The sequence below is a fragment of the Mesocricetus auratus genome, unplaced genomic scaffold (genome assembly GCF_017639785.1).
Source record: "Mesocricetus auratus isolate SY011 unplaced genomic scaffold, BCM_Maur_2.0 Super-Scaffold_100010, whole genome shotgun sequence".
Lineage (NCBI taxonomy): Eukaryota > Metazoa > Chordata > Mammalia > Rodentia > Cricetidae > Mesocricetus > Mesocricetus auratus.
This window is the reverse complement of record NW_024429194.1, coordinates 27,850,837-27,870,581: the sequence shown is the minus strand read 5'-3', so window position 1 is coordinate 27,870,581 and position 19,745 is coordinate 27,850,837. Positions and strand designations below refer to the sequence as shown.

The 19,745-nt window shown below is 39.6% G+C and overlaps 1 protein-coding gene across 3 annotated transcripts in view; it reads left to right on the top strand.

The window, feature by feature from the left end:
* The window catches only part of Nyap2 (neuronal tyrosine-phosphorylated phosphoinositide-3-kinase adaptor 2), a 238,955-nt gene that overhangs the window by 193,132 nt on the left and 26,078 nt on the right, over positions 1-19,745 (top strand). For all 3 annotated transcript variants that reach the window (XM_021234357.2, XM_005082514.3, XM_040753228.1), the window contains one exon: positions 6,704-6,807. In XM_021234357.2, coding sequence (XP_021090016.2) covers positions 6,704-6,807 — 104 coding nt within the window. The remainder of the gene's footprint in view (positions 1-6,703; positions 6,808-19,745) is intronic.

Below are 19,745 nucleotides of genomic sequence, written 5' to 3'. Positions count from 1 at the left end.
TTTCACTTTCCAGCTAATTTCTAATTGAGTGTCTTGAGGAGGCATAAACAGACATAGAAAGCTAAGCTGATAGAGAAGGCAGCTTTATATCACTTATCTCAGTAAAAGATTAAACCTGCCTGAGCACTGGGATGGCATTGTGCTGGCTGAGTTTTGGTTATGACTCCAGCAACCAGGGTCTTCCACTGTCCGGCACATGAGTCTTGTCCCTCCCTCTGGGGATACCATCTTTGCTAGTGCTCCTATTGGCAGCACTTGGCTACCTTGGGCAAGACCCCATGGGTCCACTGTACCAACACTACTCACAAAGAACACTCTTGCTGTTTCTTTGAAAACCCACAGAAACCATTACAGAAGGCTCAGTCTGACTTATGTTACTCAGTGAGACTTGTTCAGGATGCATAATGTTTTTACTGCCATCTATTGTTCAAGTCAGGAACTACAAACTCTAAATCATCACTCTCCCCCCCCGCCCCCGCCCCTTTTCCTTCCCTTCCTTTCACCTACTCTAACTCTCCTGCTCTCTCATCCTCTCCCCATCTTGTCCATCCTTTAATTTGAAGACTACACAGTGAACTTTAGCACTTTTTTGCTTTAAGAAATGGAGAAAATTCAATTATATAAATATGAACTATAAAATAATTCATTTTACAGTCACCTTTAAAATATGGTTTAAAATAATTTGTTTCATGAATACTTAATGAGTTCCTATCGTGGACCAGCCGTAATCATGCTAGGGTTGAACAGAGGAAGGAAATCCAGCCATAGACAGATAGGTAGTTAATGGGGGAGGAGTAATGGCCCAGTGAACAGTAATATCTTAACAGTGAACAGTAATATCTTAAAGTTTAGTCACAATTTTTTCATATCAATAAACTTATCATATCTTTGTCAAGTTAAGATCCATCATTTTTCTCGACCTGCAAAGTGCAACTTTCAGTTACTGTGATTTATAACCTCGTGTGCCTCGAAAATTACCAGTTCTCCAAGACCGTCCTAAGTGCTGTGCTGTCATAAGTTAAGGCAGTTCATTATAAAATCAATTTAAAAAATCCACTAATGACGACCCTGATTGATCTCACAAGAAAAGCCTCCAAATATTGGGTGTTCTCAAGTTCATGGTGATAAATCCAAGTACCCAAAATTTGGTTTTGCCCAAATGCTCGAACTTACTGTTGTGAACAGATACTGTCACCTCTAATCTTTGAGCTCATGGAATCTTTGCATTAATTCTTAAGAAAATATTTGTCCGTTTCCAAGGCTATAGGGTAGGCAACAAGGCAGCACAGACACTGTTTGGTACCGCTGCTATGATGACATTAAGAAGAAAATATTTGTCCCTTTCCAAGCCTATGGGGTAGGCAACAGAGCAGCACAGGCACTGTTTAGTACCTCTGCTATGATGGCTTTAAGAAACAGCAGGTGTGAGCATCACTTTTGGCATTTTGGTGAATCTGTTAACACAGTGAATTAAGCATCTTAATATTTTCATAGAAAAGGAGTTTTGAACTCATTCTCTGATACCTAAAAGATATTAGGGTCCCTGGAACTTCTGTTACAGAGTAAACAAGAATAGCCATTAATGGAATCAGGTTAATGAAACTCTTGCAAACGAACTTTGGTCAGCCACATGTACTTTTGTTGCTCTCTGTAATAGTCATTAATGTAGCAGCATAGAGACTTATGCTACTGAAAGAAAACATGCCATTTCTCTTTATAGTACTCTAATAGAGCATGAAATTTATAACTGCTCATACTTTCACGTTTGCTCATTAGTCTACTACAAAATCCACTCTAATAAAAAGGAAATGTCATTAGTATTATGGCCAATTTTAATTTTGATTTTTCAGAAGAAAATAGTTTTAACATCAACAAATTAAGTAATATGAAAAATTTAAACCTACTACTTTCTTCTTTTCTATATTTTGTAATAGAATAAATGGTATTGTTTTAAGGTAGAAATGTATGTTTTTTTATGAAAATGAAGAGATGAAATGGAAGTAGCTTTGCATTAACTTACTGTATTTTAAATTTCATAACACAAAATGAAATATCTATCTACCTGTCAATGTATTTTAGATTTTTATTCATTTAATCATGTACATTTGAGTTATGAATTACCTGATACAATATTTTCAAAGACAATTAAAGATATTTGTTCAATAGATAACATATCTTGTTTTGTATATATATGCTTAATAATTTAAGATAAATAAACCATTTTAAGTGAAAGCACATTTTGCATTAATTTGAAGAGATACAAGTGCCTAGGGTGTTTTAGAAAATACATATTACTCTCCCTTCGATAGCTCAGCTGATAGAGCAGAGGACTTTAGAGAACACACATTGCCCTGAAAGAGGCTGATATAGGAAAACATGTTCATGCTACATCCCACTATGCCACCCTGTAAGAAGCTACAGCATCTTGAACATCACCATACGGGGGACAGTGTAACTGATACTCTCTCCAAAGAAGAATATGAGAGATTAGGGATTTTGAGCCCTCAGATCACAAAAGTGAATTGAATGAATATTCCCACCACTACATGTATGTGATTCTCTTCCTCTTATATATAATAGCCCTTATAATTCTCCACATCCATTCATAGATCACAGGTGTCACACTGTGTGACTACTTCACTATTCTTTGGAATTTAGGTTTTCATCAGGTCTCTGATAATGCTGACAACTACCATACAGTAGTAGAGTAACCATATTATTTGACCCTTCACAGAACATTGCTGCCTCAGGATGCCGGAAGTCATTCCACACCATACATGTCTTTCTTGTCCCATCAGAGAAAAGTTCCTTGGAAACATATTGAGAAATGCTATCTTTTTCCATGACAAATTTTTACATCTTGATGACTTTTTTCTGTTTCTCCTTTGCCACAATAATGGTGATAGCAATTTCAAATTCGTTCTCCCTTTGGTGCCATATCCATAACACTCAGGCCTGTCACCTACTCAGATAGCTACAAAAATATCTAAGAAAAAAAGACAGATTTAGAAGGTAGCTCAATCATGAAAATGGCTGTCACACAAACATCAGGACTTGAGTTTGACCCCCAGAACCCATGTCAAATATAAGCTGGTGTAGTGGTGTTCACCAGTAAGCCCAGAACTTGGGAGTGAAGGGTGGATAACCCCTAAAGTTGCCTGGCCACCCAACTTGAACTAATGAGTGAACTCCAGGCAACTTAGGGACTCTGTCTCAAAAAGTGTAATGCACCTGAAGAACAAGCAAGGTTGTCCTTTGTGCTCCACACCCATGCATATATGTGTGCATGCGCGAACATACTCTTGTATACTCATATGCACATGGATGGATGGATTCTCTCTCTTTCTCTCTCTCTCTGTCTGCCTGTCTCTGTCTCTGTCTCTGTCTCTGTCTCTCTCTCTCTCTTTCTCTCTCTCTCTCTCACACACACACACACACACTCTGCCGGTTAACAATAATGTAAAGATCAAGAACAGTGTTTCATGGGGTGAAGTTGTGAAATTTACAAACAAAAAGATGCCTTTATGATTGCAAAAGTTTTCTAGACTAGACTGTCCAATTGTTTAAGAGTTTTGTGGGATATGATGCTAGGTTGGTTGCATACATTTCAAAATCTTAAACTGAGGATGGTGAAGTCAGAGGCTCATAAGTTCAGGACCAATCTAGTAATAAATCACATGTTAATAGGATTAACTGAAACTCAGTAATTAAAAACAAGTTATCAAAATTCATTAGTAAGTGTGTGTGAAAATTAGATTTAGCTCACAGCTTGTGGTAATCTTAATATTTTTGTTATGATAGGTGATAAAAGTTTTAAATGTCTTTAGAATATGTCACAAGGTCTTATTAAGTTGTCAATTTATCTCAAATGATTTATATAGTTATTTTTAAAAATATCTTTAAAAATAAAACATAATTTTGCATACTAGAAGAAAAACTACTCTCTAACTTCAATGCAGCTTTGAAAAGCATGACTGACTTGGGGACCAGGACATGTCTCTGTTAGTACATGCTCTGGTGAAGGGAACCTCAAAATAGAGAAAAGATGCTGCATGTCCACATTTGGTTGATTTTCTTCTTTAATGCTAGATGAAAGTGAGATCTTCAATTATTCATTTATACATTCATTCATTTTTGAGACAATGTATTCATCTACTATGGTCATGCAGGTAGTCCTGTGTCTTTCTGAAAGCAGGGACACCAATCCAGAAAATCTGCCTCCTCTTGAACCTTCTTCTGTATCAGTGCTCTGGGTCACATAATGAGGGGAAATGAGAAATGGTTGTTGTTTTGTTTGTTTGTTTGTTTGTTGCTGAGAGCTGCTGGTAGCAATGACTTTACCAGAGGCCACAAGAACATACAGCACCCATTCCACAATGAGGGATGCTCTCTCAGCCTGAACACATGAGAGAGGGCCTAGATACTGCCCTGGATGAATGACAGACTCTGGAGATCCCCCATGGAGAGCCTCACCCTCCCTGGGGTGCAGAGTGGTGACTGGGTGAGAGGTTGGGGAGGTTGATATGGAGGCAGGTGAGAAGGGGAGGGAGAGGATGCTGGGATTAACATGTGACACAAGCTTGTTTCTAATTTAAATTTAAAAAAGGAAAAATTGTTCAAATAAAAAAAAGAATATACAGCAGATGACAGATAATATTCTACAGGTCAACTCACCAGATGAATGACTCTCAGATAGAGAGCTGCATTGGGCAAGGACCATGGGCTTACTGGATGTGAAAACTGGCTGCTGTTCTCTGTAATTTTTCTCATGTGCCACTACAATTCTTCTCTAAAAATGCTAAAAATGACTATGGTCAATTTTCCCACTTACTGTGTGTTATCTCATATATATTCCATGTACTGGGCCTGGATGATCAGAAAGATGATCTCTGCTTAAACTGTATAATTTTGATGACTAGAAATAGTACTAGGATATTTTTTTCATAGCTCAGACTGACATAGGAAAATTACAATATTCTCAGTTACAAAGACAGCTTTTTACACATTTAGCTGATTTTAGACTTCAGAGCAGATTCAAAATAGACTAATTGCCCCTGCAAAATAAGTACAAGGGCAAGTTCACAGGTGTCTGTTTGTTGAACCGAAGTCAGACTGATAACATTAAGACATATAACTCCCTGCAGCAATTGACTTTCTGCACACACTCCTGGCCTCAGTTTGTGATGTGGGACTCAAGATCTAACCATCTAATTGTTTATTGTTTAAGTCATTAATTTTATTGTGAATAGGGCAGCCTGGCCTGTCTGGGAGCCCTGACCACTTAAGGCTATGTGTGTACTTTAACCTTCATTCCTGGTCAGTGCAACTTCCCTAGCCTGAGAGAAACTGTGTGACTTATCATATGTTATTAGAATTGGTAGGACTCTGTATATATAAATCATAATTGTCCAGAGTTTGGTGACTGGAGGAGGTGTGTGAGTGAGTGAGTGAGTGAGTGAGTGAGTGAGTGAGTGAGTGAGTGAGTGGGTGAGTGAGTAATGTAGAAGAGGGATACAGCAATGTGTAAAGAAATGTAACAGAGTAGAGAGGGGAGATGTGTATAGAAGACAAATGTGTGGAGGCAAAAGACATAGCTGTTTGTGTAGAGATGTAACTACAAAAAGATTGTCAGAAAGAAGAGAGATTATTTCAAGAGTCAGTAATAAGGAAAGTTACCTTCAGAACTCGTGAGTCCTTTCCTAAAGACCCTCACAAAGATAAGATATTCTTTTTGCTACCTTGTGTGCATCCTGGGAGCTGGCCTCTCTGGCTTCAATAGTTTTTGTTTTGTTTTGTTTTTTGAAGCACAAAAACTAATAGGAACTAAGTTACTTGATTTACGGAGTGCTTAACTGAGGGGAGAAAAATGGGTTAATATTGACTTGGAAGCACCTTGTGATTATGACCTGTAACCCCTCTCCCTTTCTCTCTCTGCCCTGTTTTCTTATCTTCCTTTGTTGGTCTGTTTCTGAATCTTCCATGTTACTCTAATTCTTTTCCTCATCATAGATGATTGCCACTGAAGTTTCACAAGCAACATCCACTTCCCTTGTGGAGCATTATTGGCAGAGATTTCAAAGGAAGGCCTTTTCCTTGGTTAAAAAGGAGTGTGTCCTCTACATCCCAGTTAAGAAACCAAGCAAACGGCCAACAGCTTCAGAATTAATATAGCCTCCTGTGTGTTCATTTGGGACTGATGTGGCTCTGGAACCAGGATGGTGTGAAGACTTCACTCAACAGAGGGAGGAGAGAGGACAAAGGAGGTAGAGGGAATGAGGAAAGAGATTGGGGGAGGAAGAATGAGAAGAAGGGAAGGAGCAAGAGTGGGAAATAAAGAAGGAGAGAAGGTATTACTTGGAGATGTTAGATAAGACATTTTGAGGCCATGGAGTCCTAGGAACTAAAACCTAAAATGAACTAAAACAGGGTCATTTGCTCTACTCCTGAATGGAGTGATTTTCTTGCAGGGAAACAAGGCCTGTACTTAAAGGGATTCTGTCTCTACTCCCCAGGAACTCATCTGTGAATAAAGCGCCTTTGATTACAAGTAGCTATGAAAATGTTTGTCCCTGGCATAACTATTAGCCAACACCAGAATAATTTTGTACATGTCCACAGGCAGCAAAGTAGGAGTGGAAGCAGAGCTCCACCCCACAAATTTGGATGGTGTTCAGCTAATGTTTTATCTCTCCCTTGTTCACAGAGCCTAAAGTAAGCTGCAAGCTAGGCCGGTCTGCATCCACATCAGGAGTTCCTCCTCCTTCAGTTACTCCTCTCAGACAAGCCAGTGACCTACAACAGACCCAGGTACCATCATCGTTAGCCAATCGTGATTGACTTCCTGTGATGCAACATACCAAATGCCTCCCACCTGTCTGTCCTGTGTTGCTGTAGACAACGTTTGCGTTTGCTTTGATTTCTCTCTGTGTGTATGGGGAGGGGAGGGGCTCAGGATCTGTGTTTTCATCCCCAAGAGAATGTCCTTCTTCTTTGTGATTGGTGAAACTTTCTTTGCTGTTTGTTACTGAATCGTTTTTGTCTCTGATTTCCATCATCCTAAATTATAAATGTAGTAAATGTGCACTATATGTATAGGCATAGTGGCTACGTTAAAAAATTCGTTCTCTTTTCCATGTTTTGTGTACTTTTATACTGATTTTGAAAATTTATCAACATTTGATAAATTTATCTATTTTTTGTGTAAATTTCTTTTTAAATGTTTTGTCCACAATATTTGCACAGATGTTGTCAATGAATCTGTACATATATTTTAACTCTTATCCTACTATACTGTAATATTTGTGGTAATTTACTCAGATTTTTATTTAGCTTCAAGCATGACTGTAAGACAATGTCAATATTGATGTTCTTATAAATATTCATATATCTATTGACTACTTTGGATTGAATGTGGCAGCTAGTCTTTCTTCATTCTTTAGGCCATACAGACAAATTAGCCAACCAAATAACTTAAATATTTAACAACAGCTGTAGATTAATAAGACAACCTTTTAAATAAATGACATTTCTCTCTTATACCAAAAATATCAGAAGTGTTCTCAGAAAGGGAATGTAAGTGTCTAAGCATGGCAAATGAGAGCTTCATTATCACTTGGAGAAAAGAGATGAGAAATAAAGATGTAAGATAAAATACCATTTATTCCTTTATAGTATATGTTGTTTTGACGTTTATTTGGGTGAATTACTGTGAATAGGAGTTTAGAACTAGGACAATCACTACATACAAATTTTGCTTCGTAACTTAACCAATAGGAAACCAATACCTTAAATGGTGATGTTCAGTTATTTTTGCTGTGAGGTGTCACAGGTATTAAGCAGGACAATGCCATTTTGGAATGATTGTTCTGCTGCCCAGCTCTTGTATTTGCATTCATGGTTCTCTGGTGAAATGGGACTTCATAAAACTGATAACAAGATCTTCTAGGAAACAGGCCAGCACTGATTATCAAATTGCACGTTCATCAAATACGTTAAGTGTCAGGATCTTTTAAAATTATAAAGAAGCAAAATAATTGCATCTTATAATGAGAAACAGTGTGCCTCTTAGTATTTTTGTCTAACAAAACTATTCACAGTACTTATTTTATGAATATATTAGTATCTACAAACACTTGTCTCTCTCAGGTGCATCTCAAGTATCATTTAGGCTTTCTTGTGTCTTAATTTAAACCACTAAAGGCCTTTGTGAGTAAATGTAACCATATTAACTACTTAATGACTACAGGATACGTGGGGAGGGCACACTTGCCTCTGAATCACAGTGACAGAAGAACCCCTTCTCCACTGTCTCTCAAACACTGAAAAACTTTTAAAGACTCATGTGCAGAATAGTACCTTCCAACACACAGGAAATTCTGCACAGTGCAATTGTATGGATATGAGTAGTTTATGGTTATTTGTCTGGTTATGTATTTATGATTATATAAGTTGGAACCAGAAGAAATGACCAAAATTGAATAGGTATTGTAGCAGCCAACACTGACCTCTGACTGAACACCAAGTTTCTCCACAGTAGAGATTCCACTGGGCCATGCAGAGATTTAGCCAAAAATATCTGTCACTCATGTTAGCATACCTCGAGGTCAGTTCAGCATGTATTTCTAACTACAGAAAATCCCAAATAGGGGACATGGAAAACAGCCACAGACCATTACACAAAGTCAGCTAGTGTTGGGGAAGTGTTTATATGTACCAACTTCAAACTGAAAAAGAAATTCTGTTAACAAAGTGTATCTTACAGAAGTAGTGATTATTTCAATGCAGTTTATTGAGGATGGGATCTAACTCTGTGAAATATGGAATAAATCAATGTTAGTAAAGACTACTGGTCTTATTAAACTAACCTGTAGCCATGCATTATGGTGATGTTGCATTAATGCAAGTAGAAAAATCCCCATTATCTTATATATACTCTCAATAATGCTGCCTGATTGATTTAGAAAAGTGTGAGGCTTTAGTTTTCTGTAGTGCTCTCTACTCTGTTTAATTACTGTCTGAGTTAAATAAAGGAAAGATTACCTTTAAATGGCAACTGGATCTTGAAATGTTGGAATTATTTAATTTCTACAACCCTGCAAGGAACTCAGATGGCAGGAATTCTGATTACACTTTATAAGCCACTGTGTCATGGGATATTTATAATTTAGATACTGTATGGTCATTAAATTGGAATGCTTTAAGTAAAAGATATTTAGAGGTCACTTTTTGAATCCAGCACTCTTATACCAGGATTCTTAGGGAATCCTTTACTGAGCTGAATAAAGCAAACAAACTCATGGTGGTCCCCAACAGGCTGCCATCCATCACTCCCAGGTATGGGGTAGAGTGATATGATTTAGAACTTTATCTAAAAAGACTTCAACCCAACATATGACAATTAGGTCAAAGGACACTGGGGTGTCTGCTACTTGGTGTTACAGTCCTCCGTAGCTGGCTGTGTCGTTTATCATCTGAAGTCAAAGATGTCAATATAAGTAACCAGGAAAATGTATAAAGTAACTGAAGCATGGTTTTTTTTTTTGTTTATTTGTTTGTTTGTTTTCAGGACAGGGTTTCCCTATGGCTTTGGAGGCTGTTCTGGAACTAGCTCTTGTAGACCAGGCTGGTCTCGAACTCACAGAGATCTGCCTGCCTCTTCCTCCCCAGTACTGGGATTAAAGTTGGGCACCACCACCGCCTGGCTGAAGCATGTTTTTTTTTTGTTTGTTTTGGTTTTTACGAGACAGGGTTTCTCTGTATTGTTTTGGAGGCTGTCGGTCCAGCCTGGCCTCGAACTCACAGAGATCCGCCTGCCTCTGCCTCCTGAGTGCTGGGATTAAAGGCGTGTGCCACCACCGCCCAGCTGAAGCATGTTTTTTTTAACTGTGTGAAAGGCACAGAAGTTATGGGAGTATCTGCGGGTGCACTGATTGTACACTATCAGATGGGTGCTCTGACTATCCCACTCGGCAGCTGGGAGTGCTAGTGTGAAGTGGCTGACCCAGCCTCTCCAGACGTTTTTACGTGTATGTTTTGTTTTCTTTGCTTATGGGATCCTAGAGACTATGCTAGATCTGAAACACTCAGATGTGTCACATTTTTTTTCTGAGCCTTTTTTTTTTCTTCTCTGTAAAGTATTAGAAATATTGATTGATTAGTAGTATTGTTGAGAATCAGTGTAATTTCATATGTGTGCATATACATATACACACATGCATATACATACACACAAACACACCCACACCCACACACACACACACACAAATGTATAAAAGCCTAGGTAGATACTAACAGCTTTAAAAATATTAATTATTTCTCTTCCTCCTTTGCATTACTTTTCTCTCCCAATAATTAAATTTCCAACTTATTGGAGAATTCTAAGAGGAGTACTTCCAACAAGTGGTATTACAATAAAGGTGAATGCTGATGGATTGCTTGTTTCTTCCCAGTATTACCAGCCATATATAAAACTGTGAGGACTTAGGCACTCAGAATTTGCTAGATAGTAGTGTCTTTTTCTTCTGGCCTTGTACTTAACTATAGTTTGGATGCAAAGCATGTGAAAATTAACCGTGGGTATAATTTCAGCTCACCTATCATCTAATATTGTTTATTGTCCTACTTGAATTAAATGATAACCACATGCAATGTAAATACTACAGGTATATAGAATGCTATCATCCCTTGTGTTTAGGACAAAAGATGTGGAAACATGGCACACATTTTTCTAAGGTCAGAATGTGCCTTAAGATTTACCACCCCACTGTTTTGAATACCATGCTCTCTTTGAAAATCATCTTGCACATTGTAGAATATATGTTTAACAATTGAAATGAATGGTGCTTAACAGGCCTGCTCATATGGCTTGGAGCGAGTTAACAAATTAAGTGGATACATGGCTCCCCCTAGCAACTGAAGTGTATACTACAACCAGCACTTCAAAGGGGGTTTATATTAAAGACTTACCATCTTACTGTTAACATGTTTTGGGCAGAGAGACCTAAGGAGACACATCCTATGACCCTGAGTGCTATGCATCTTTATGAATGGATGAAGCTTCATGCTATCATCCATTCATTCTAATCATCTTTATGCAACCTGTGTCTCAAAAACAAAGGTTCCCCTTCTTCCACCGAGGGAAATTAAAGTGCAGGGGGAAAAAAAGATTAATTCAACAAAAAGGAACAATATCTTCCTGAAGTTTTTTTCTGCCACCAAGGTATTTGAAATGAGAACCTAAGAGTTCTTCCCAAAAAGAAGTTCTTATTTCTGGTGGGTAAGTTTACCTCTACTTAGGTGACCAGTGGATTATGAAGAAATCTCATACCTTAGTTCTAGCTCACTAGCTGTACCTCACTTTATTTCACAGGTTCTCAACCTTTCTCCTGCTGTGACTCTTTAATACTGTACCTCATGTTGTGGTCACCCCCAACCATAAAACTATTCCATTGCTACTTCATAACTCTACTTTTGCTACCATTATGAATCATAATGTAAATATCTAATATGTGACTTCTGAAGAGCTTTGACCCACAGGGCGAGAACCACTGCCTTATTTGAAGAATAAATACAGTCACAGAGAGCATGCCTTTCTGAAGAAAGACTAGAGATCTTTAGTTGTCACCCTTTATTCTGTGCTGCAAATGAATATTATTCCTCAGGTTGAAGCACCACTCTGAAGGAAACAGATACCTAAAGCAACATTTGTGTTCTTCCTGCAACTGTCACCATTCTTGGAATTCTGCATTACCATATCCATATCATAAACTATTGGAACTTTGTATGCTTATATCTGTTAAGCAGACATAGTTCTATTAGTGGTCAAACTGAAGCGGGAATGTCTCTGCCAGTTCAACCTCTGAGACTAGTCATATGCTGCCCAGGTGCAAGCCCAGGTCATTTTATGAAAGCCACGCCTTACACACAAATACCTTCTTTTGCCTCCTTTGTCATTTGTCCTTCACATTCTCATTTGCTCATCTGCTTAGTAAAATGCAGGTTTTCTTAAGTGAGGACTGCTTACGAGAGGACAGATTTCACCAAGACTTCAACCAAGTAGGGTCCTGTATATGGCTTAGAATCCCACAAGTGAAATGAAGTAGTCAATGTGACTCCATCTTTGGGATTTGACTCTCAACTCCCACTCTTGTGTTCCCCATTAAAAGAATTCAGAAGACAGGGTGTAAGAGACAGAATTTGTTGCCAAAGAAAGGTATCTGAGGGTGTGATGTGGAAGACGGCCAAAGTGACCATTGCTTCCATTTGTATTTTAGGCTGGTGGATTTAGTTACTCTTCAGCTGCAGTGATAAAACACCATAACCAAGGAAACTTATAGAAAGAAGGGCTTGTTTGGGCTTGTGATTCTAGGGGGATAATTGTCCGGTTTGACAAGGAAGATGGAACCCAGTATCCAGTTAGAGGAGGGGGCTGAGTATTCACATATTGAACTGCAAACAAGAAGGAGAGAGAATAAATGAGGAATGACATGAGGGAGGTTGACTCCTCAAAGTGTGTTCCCAGAGTCATACTTCTGTCAGCAGGGGCATGTCTGCTGAGCCTCCCCAAGCAGTGCCACCAACTGGGGACCAAACATTCAAATGCCTGAGACTCTGGGTGCTACCTCAATTAAAGCACCACAACTGGCTCTAGACAGTCACTAAGGTCTCTAGAATATGCTTTCTTTTGAGGACTTCACTGCCTAAGTAGCTGGTAGACCCCTTTAAAATGACTCCTATGGGGGGGGGCTCATGATGTACTTGAAATCAGAAAGCCACTGGCTAGAGAACAGCATGTAAAGATTTAAGCTGTTAACTGTTAATAAACTTTCTATGAGTTCAAATGTCATGCCTCGTTTCCAGGGTCAGAGATACAATTCAAATCCCATTCTGTTGAACAATAGCCAGAGTCCTGTAGTTTTAATTATTAGTTTTACACATTACTGATTATAGGGATGGCATCCATCCCTAGTGATCTCTAAGCTTGCTGACACCTGAGCTCCTTGACAGCTAGAAGAGTGTCAGGTGTAATCTACTGTCTACAACATTCTATTGTGGAGTGTAGACTAGTGTCAGGATAAGTGTCTGACCATGTTGAAAGGATGCATAAGTGCTCATCCAAGTCAATGTGAGTATTCAGAGTGTGTGCATGCTCATGCACACATGCTCACACAGTGTGCGTGTGTGTGTGTGTGTGTATGAGTATGCATAAATGTGCATGTCCTGGTGTAAGCTTGCATATGTGCACATGCTTATGTATGTGAGTGTGCATGCCTCTGAAAATTAGGCCTTGAGCACACCTAATACATTGCAGGTTCTGAAAACAAAGTGCAACCCCTCTCACATTTGGACCTGAAAGTATCAGCTGCAAGATGTAGCCGACAATGCACAACAGACATTAATGCATTCATTAAGGTTTACCTGACTTCTGGATTTCCACAGCAATCCCATAAACAGACACTTTAAAGGGGGGGAAATAACCATACTGTCAGTTCAAAGCATTTGTTTTTGTGAAGCAAAGGCTGCATTTGAGCTGGTTAATAATCCCTGGTTGTCAGCTATTTTGACAGGGATGGTATTTGGTATTTGAAATGCTGCATTTAATGGCTCTGTTCCTAGTAAATGAGGAAGTCATTTGAAAGACCTAAGAGTGTCAGGAGTAATCCTACCTGAAACCATCAACTTTGCATATGAAAAGGAATGAACCAGACTTTCCAGAGAAGCCTGTAGAGCTAAAGTTGCTTATTTTTGGAGTGCACCTTAGGTAGATCCCCAATCTGTGTCATTTACCGAGAGAAGTCTAAATGATGAAATGGAGGAGGGATACCTGGGGAGTCCAGACATTCACACACTATCTTGGTGTTGCCAAGCCTGTGAAATCATCAAGTTTTTTGATTTCTGAATTCTTACAAAATAAGACAATGGATTTGAAAGCTCATCTTAGACTAGAATGTTGGAAAGCAGCAATGTTCTTTTTCTGCTATTCATTTGTTCATCCTGTGACTCCTTTGATCATTTTGTTTGCGTACCGAAATGCAGAGAACTGTCTCTTATTCCTTAGCACAAGCACGCATCAAGAAAACAAGACATTCATTGGGAGGAGGTCAGGAGAGGGGCAAACCACACCCTCACTTTTGTGCTTTGAATTTTTGTCTCTTGAATCCAGATGTTTGGCAGACAGCTGTGTAGTCTTATGGCAGGACCAGTATCTCTAGTCCATTTCTTCCACTCCAATTTCCAGCCCAGATTTATTTTTCACACCTGTAAAAGAGTAATGGTATGTGATGTGTGTCCTTCTCTGTGTGACATTCTGTAGAGTTGCCCATTGCAATTACTCAAAGGATTTCAAGATCCCGGTGAGTTGGTCCTGGTCTTGTTCAACTAAATTGTCCACCACTTCTCCATATCTATCCACTACTCCTTTTGCCCACTGTACACTCCCTACCAGGCAATCTTTTGCGTTTTTTTGACACTCCAGGGGATTGCATAAAGGTTGCACAGCTCTCACTTCTGGGAATCTCCTCCTAGTGGTGACATGAGGAACAGTTCAACCTCTGGACAGAGTCAAATGCAATCTGCAGTCTAGGAAGCTGTTTCTACTATCCCAAGCATGTCTTCCTTTCTCTTCTTTTCTTCATGATCAAAAATGTTTACTTTGTAGTAAACATTGGCTGAAGGATATTACTCTAGATCACAGACCTGTCCTTGAAGAGGCTTGTCATTCTGAGACAGCATGTCCTGAAACCTGAAGAAAGTATCTGTCTGTCTGTCTGTCTCCCTAACTCCCTCTGCCCTTTCTCTTTGGAGTGGAACTAAGAAGCCATGTTGTATTGTGGCTCAACAGTTTTCAATTGATGACTCCTCCATGCGTTCTATCAGGAACTTTATGTTGAACTAAGTCATGTAATGCCTTCCCCAAAGGATATGAGACAGATGTTTTCTTTTATTTGAGAGGATTTCTCTGAAGGGGTTCTCCTCTGTTCTTGCACCCACCCATATCCATCATCCTGCCCATGATGGCTGTGGCTCATATACTCTTACTTAATTGATCCCTGTTAATGAATCTCTCCTCCTGGGTTCAAAGAGAAGATTCTCTTTTCCCTTTCAGGTCACAGCAGTTGTCTGTGAGAAAATATATTCTTCCTTTTTTAATGCTTTCCTCCTGGAGGCCTGGCCATGGCTCTTATATTCTTGGAACAGTCCCTCTATTTCTGAAGGGTAACTGTATCAGTCCTTTCTCAGCAAAGACCACTACTACTCCTAATTTATGCTACTTTTGTTCTATGTGTGCCCAAACAATGAACAGGGGACATTTTAGTTGAATTTCTTTACTATCAGAGTTTTAAAGTTATAGACATATGTCAGATATTTCGTAGGTGGGGAGACAGGAGACAGACAGACAGAGAGACAAACAGGCACACAAACAGAGATCACATTTCTCTGCTATATTAGCATTTTAATATTTTCATAAAGACATTTTTAAACTCCAGAGATGCAGTAGCCATAAGTATTTACATTAGATTACAGATTCCTTTAGAGTGGGAATATATACTTCAAGTTAGAAAGTTCTAGTTGTCTGAGTGTGCATTGAATGAATGATTCTTGATAAAGGTATAATAGATAAGCCTGCAACAGGCTATGATAATGATTGGTAGACACATGGAGACTCATGACAGCAGTTCTCATAATTCTTACTTATCTCTCCATCAGGTAGTAAATGTAGGAGTTCATTAGCTTGCTAGGAGTGACCAGGAAAAACAAGAGAGATAATAGAAAAGCAATGCCCACTGAGAGAGAGAACACAATGTTGCAACTCCTAGAGGAAAGAAATCCCCATCAGACTCATTCCTGAACATGAAGTTTATTTTTAATCAGCTTCATCAACAAAAGGACATAGCGCATCACTGGTGCCCTTAGAGAAAGACATTCTATCCTTCAATGATACATATATGTATTTGGGGCAGAACATTAACTCTGATGGAGAGTGAATGAAAGTGTATGAAAACTTGTACAATCCCAGAGAATGGAGTGGAGCGGAGACTTTCCTACAAATATTTCAGGACAAGAGACTATCTTTAAAAAATAGGTCTATCGAAGCTGCGGTTTTTCTCTTTCTTGTTCTCTCCCTCACCCTCACCCTCACCCCCACCCTCACCCCCATCCTCACCCCCATCCTCAACCCCACCCTCATCCCCATCCTCACCATCCCACCTCCTTGAATTGCTATGTCACAGCCTTACAGGACTGGTGCCATGACACACAAACACTTGCTTTTTTGGTGGTTCTGCATTAGTCACACACATTTAAAAATTTTAAGAATACCTCTGCAGCCAAACTGAAAGACAAAAACTTCCAAAAAAAAAGTGAAATTTCACAGAGACCAACAATGGTTGGAGGTGATACTCCGCTGACCTGAATGCTATCAGGTTTAGTTTGTGCTGTTAGGGGCTCACAGAGAGGCCATGCCAACTTGCACCCTGAAAGGGGCAGCACTTTATCTCCCCTCCCCCCCGCCTCGAGCAAGGATGAATTGCTGAGGTTTCAGCATGAGTGACAGGTTCCAGTACCTGTGTCAGAAAGAGCGTTGTGAAGTGAGGCCAGGAAGGTGAAGCTGAGGGAGCTGTAACCTTTTCTAGTCCCACCTTTACCTCTCCTTCTTTTCCCTCAGGTGCATTTTGACAGGCCAGGTGGGTGGCTGCAAGCCCCTGAAGGATGCCGGGACCCTTGGGACAGGGTAGTGATCTGGCAGTCTTGTAAGGCATAGGCCAGAAACCAGCAGCTGGGAACTCTTCAAAAGTACAGAGGAGAAGAAAAGGAATTTAAGGCCATTCTTTTTTGTTCTTGTTCTTATTCTAAACACCTGTGCTCTAAATGTCATTCATTGTATGCATAGATTGCTCATTTCCTGTGCTGCCTATTTAGCCTGGCTTCTTACGAACCACTGACCAAGCCTTGAGAACTAACATGTGTAGCTGACATGGCATTTTGCAATAATGCTCAGTACTTAGACTTTACTAATGACTTTCATATATTCAGTCAACAGATTCTCATGGTTCAGCTGCTGCCACAATATGTGGTCTCACAGGTGTTCTAGCTTGCAAAACTTGCTCCAACTCCTTATATTCAGAGGAATTTCAGCCCCATAAAGAGACCAGTTATGTGTGTGTCCATGTGTGTGCACCCACAGATCAGTATAATTAAGAAGCAGGTGCACAGAAGACGGGGGATTAGTTGCCACTGCTGGAGATGTCACCGGAGGTGGTGGAGTACAGCTTTATAGAAGGAGGAAGTGGCATTTGATGGGCACTTCAACAAGAGAGGGAACAAGGTCATTACAGCAGACACCAGGCTTGCAAAGGAGTGAAGCTCTGTAAGCTATGTGATTTGTCAGTGTAGCTAGATGCAAGCCACTAGCATCAAGGAAGCTATGGATGCTGAAGAGGGAAAGATGGGGATGGGGAGGAACTCACTCATGAGGGTTGAAGAACAGTTGTCTAAGCTCTGAAAGCCTAGGAACCATTTGAGTGGTCATTCTCTTTCCATCTTGGGAATAAGGCAACTGGCCTGCTTAGGATATTCAGTGACCTGCCAAGAGCTGCTTCCTTAGAAGTCAAATGCTCATTCCTTTGTGCATAATCCATAAGGATCGGCTGACAAGATGATTATAGAAGAGAGCCTCAGAGTAAATAATTAACAGGACTAAAGGGGGAACAGTTCAAAAGAGCCCAAATGGGCAGACTTCCTAAGGTCATTCATTTGCTTGTCTACTTTTCCTTAATATTGGTAATCTAGGGAAATGTGGATACTAGCAGACAGACTCACATTCTTTTCATTAAAACCCATTTCTGGATATTTCAATGTGTCTAGAATATCCCTTTAAGCTCTTTCACTAACCTAAATATGAAGCAATCAAGTCACTGGTAAGGATTCAATTCTATGGTCTAATCGAAGTTTAGTTTCAAATCTCAAAATGGCCAGTTTCAAAAGTCCTTCTTGTATCCAGAATCAAACCCTGGTGTGTGAATTAGTTTTAGTTCCATAGATTTCCTTGCTCTTTTTGTAGAGTTCTTTTTTCAAAGAGCTTTTAAAAGAATGTCGCCTGCAAGTGGGTATGTACACCATATGTGTGCATGGTGCTCTCTGAAGTCAGAAAAGGGCATTGATTACCTGGGACCAGAGTAACAGATGATTGTAGGAGAGCCCTGTGCATGCTGGAACAGAACACGGGGCCTCTACAAGGGCAGCAGACACTGAATCTCTCCAGCCTCCAGCCCACCTGGTACTTCCATCATGAATGTTTTCTGTCATCTGTACTCTATCAATGAAATAACATTTTAAGGGCTAGGGTGTGCTTTTCTTTTCTTATTTTTTCTTTCTGATTCTGACAATTCCTTTGCAGTTACATTTGAATTCACCTTTGTTAGCTGGAATTCTATATGGGTTGTTTTCCCAGCAATGCTAGGGCTCAAGTATACATGATCAGTTGGCTCTTGGCAAAAAGGGACAGAGACAAAGGATCTTGAGAACCTGTGCACCACAGGTGGACTAAATATCTGTGCCTCTTGAATTTTATATAGAAAAAGAAAGGATTCTATTTTCTTGTGTGTTATCACCTATTTAATTTGGTCTAATATATGTGTTTTCTTATGACAACCACGACAGCCCTGAAAATCAACACTCTGTTTCAGATGAAACAATTGACTAGCAGCAGATCAAACAAAATTTCATGTTCACAAATTATGTAATAGTAGGTGGGGGACTTGCCCTCACCCCTTCTCACTCTCAGTGCATTGCTTTGGGTTATGTATATTCCCGGAAGTCCATTCCCATCAAAGTTCCAGAGCAAATGCCTTTTGCAAGCTTCTTATTCAGTTTTTCACCACTAGAGGGGGAGAGAGGACCTTCAAAGTTAACATGACAGCCTTTGCTTGAACTAGGAATCATTAAACAGTCATGAATTTATTGCAATTTAAAGTTACACACCAACATACTGATGCACTCACTCACCCGCACTCACACACACACACACACACACACACACACACACAATGACAACAAGAACAACAACAAAACAAAAAAAGCCATTGTCGCCCAAATGTGCTCTTCTGTTTTTGTTTGTGAATTGCAGTTCAAAGTATATTGTAAAATAACAAACTGCAAATGCAATGCAACAAGTTTAAGGAAGGGGACAGGAGAAATAGAGGACTGATGTAAACAATTGAATCTAGCCTGGGGTGAAAGGGATGAAGGTTCCTTTTAGTCAGTTTCTCCATGGCATCTACAAGGTCTTTTTCCACATGTTTCAAGAGTAAATGGAGCTGTTGTATGGTGAACGCTATTGAGATAACTTGAATAGGACATTTTGCTTGGGTGTGTGGTGCAGTTCAGCAAGTTAAACATTATAAAGATGGGGTAGAAACATAAGTGTTGGAATAATGATGAGGAAAGAATGATCACAGTGAGGAGACATAGTGGGAGGGAAGCAGAAGCCCAAGCATAGGAAAAGGCTTATTTTTTTTTCTGGTCCTTGTCTCTAGGCTCCATTTCAAATGAGTTAGGATGTGCTGGCTATCGAAAACTTTAAAAGTCCAGCTTTTAGAGTTTTCTCTCAGAGTTCAAATAAAGGAACTACAAATAAGTGAAGAACTAAATCTGAGGGAACAAGGAATGGACTCACACACAATTGCTCCTCTGCATGTTCTTCATTTTCTCTGTTTCTTTGTTTCTCCCCTGTTCTTGGGGTACAGGTA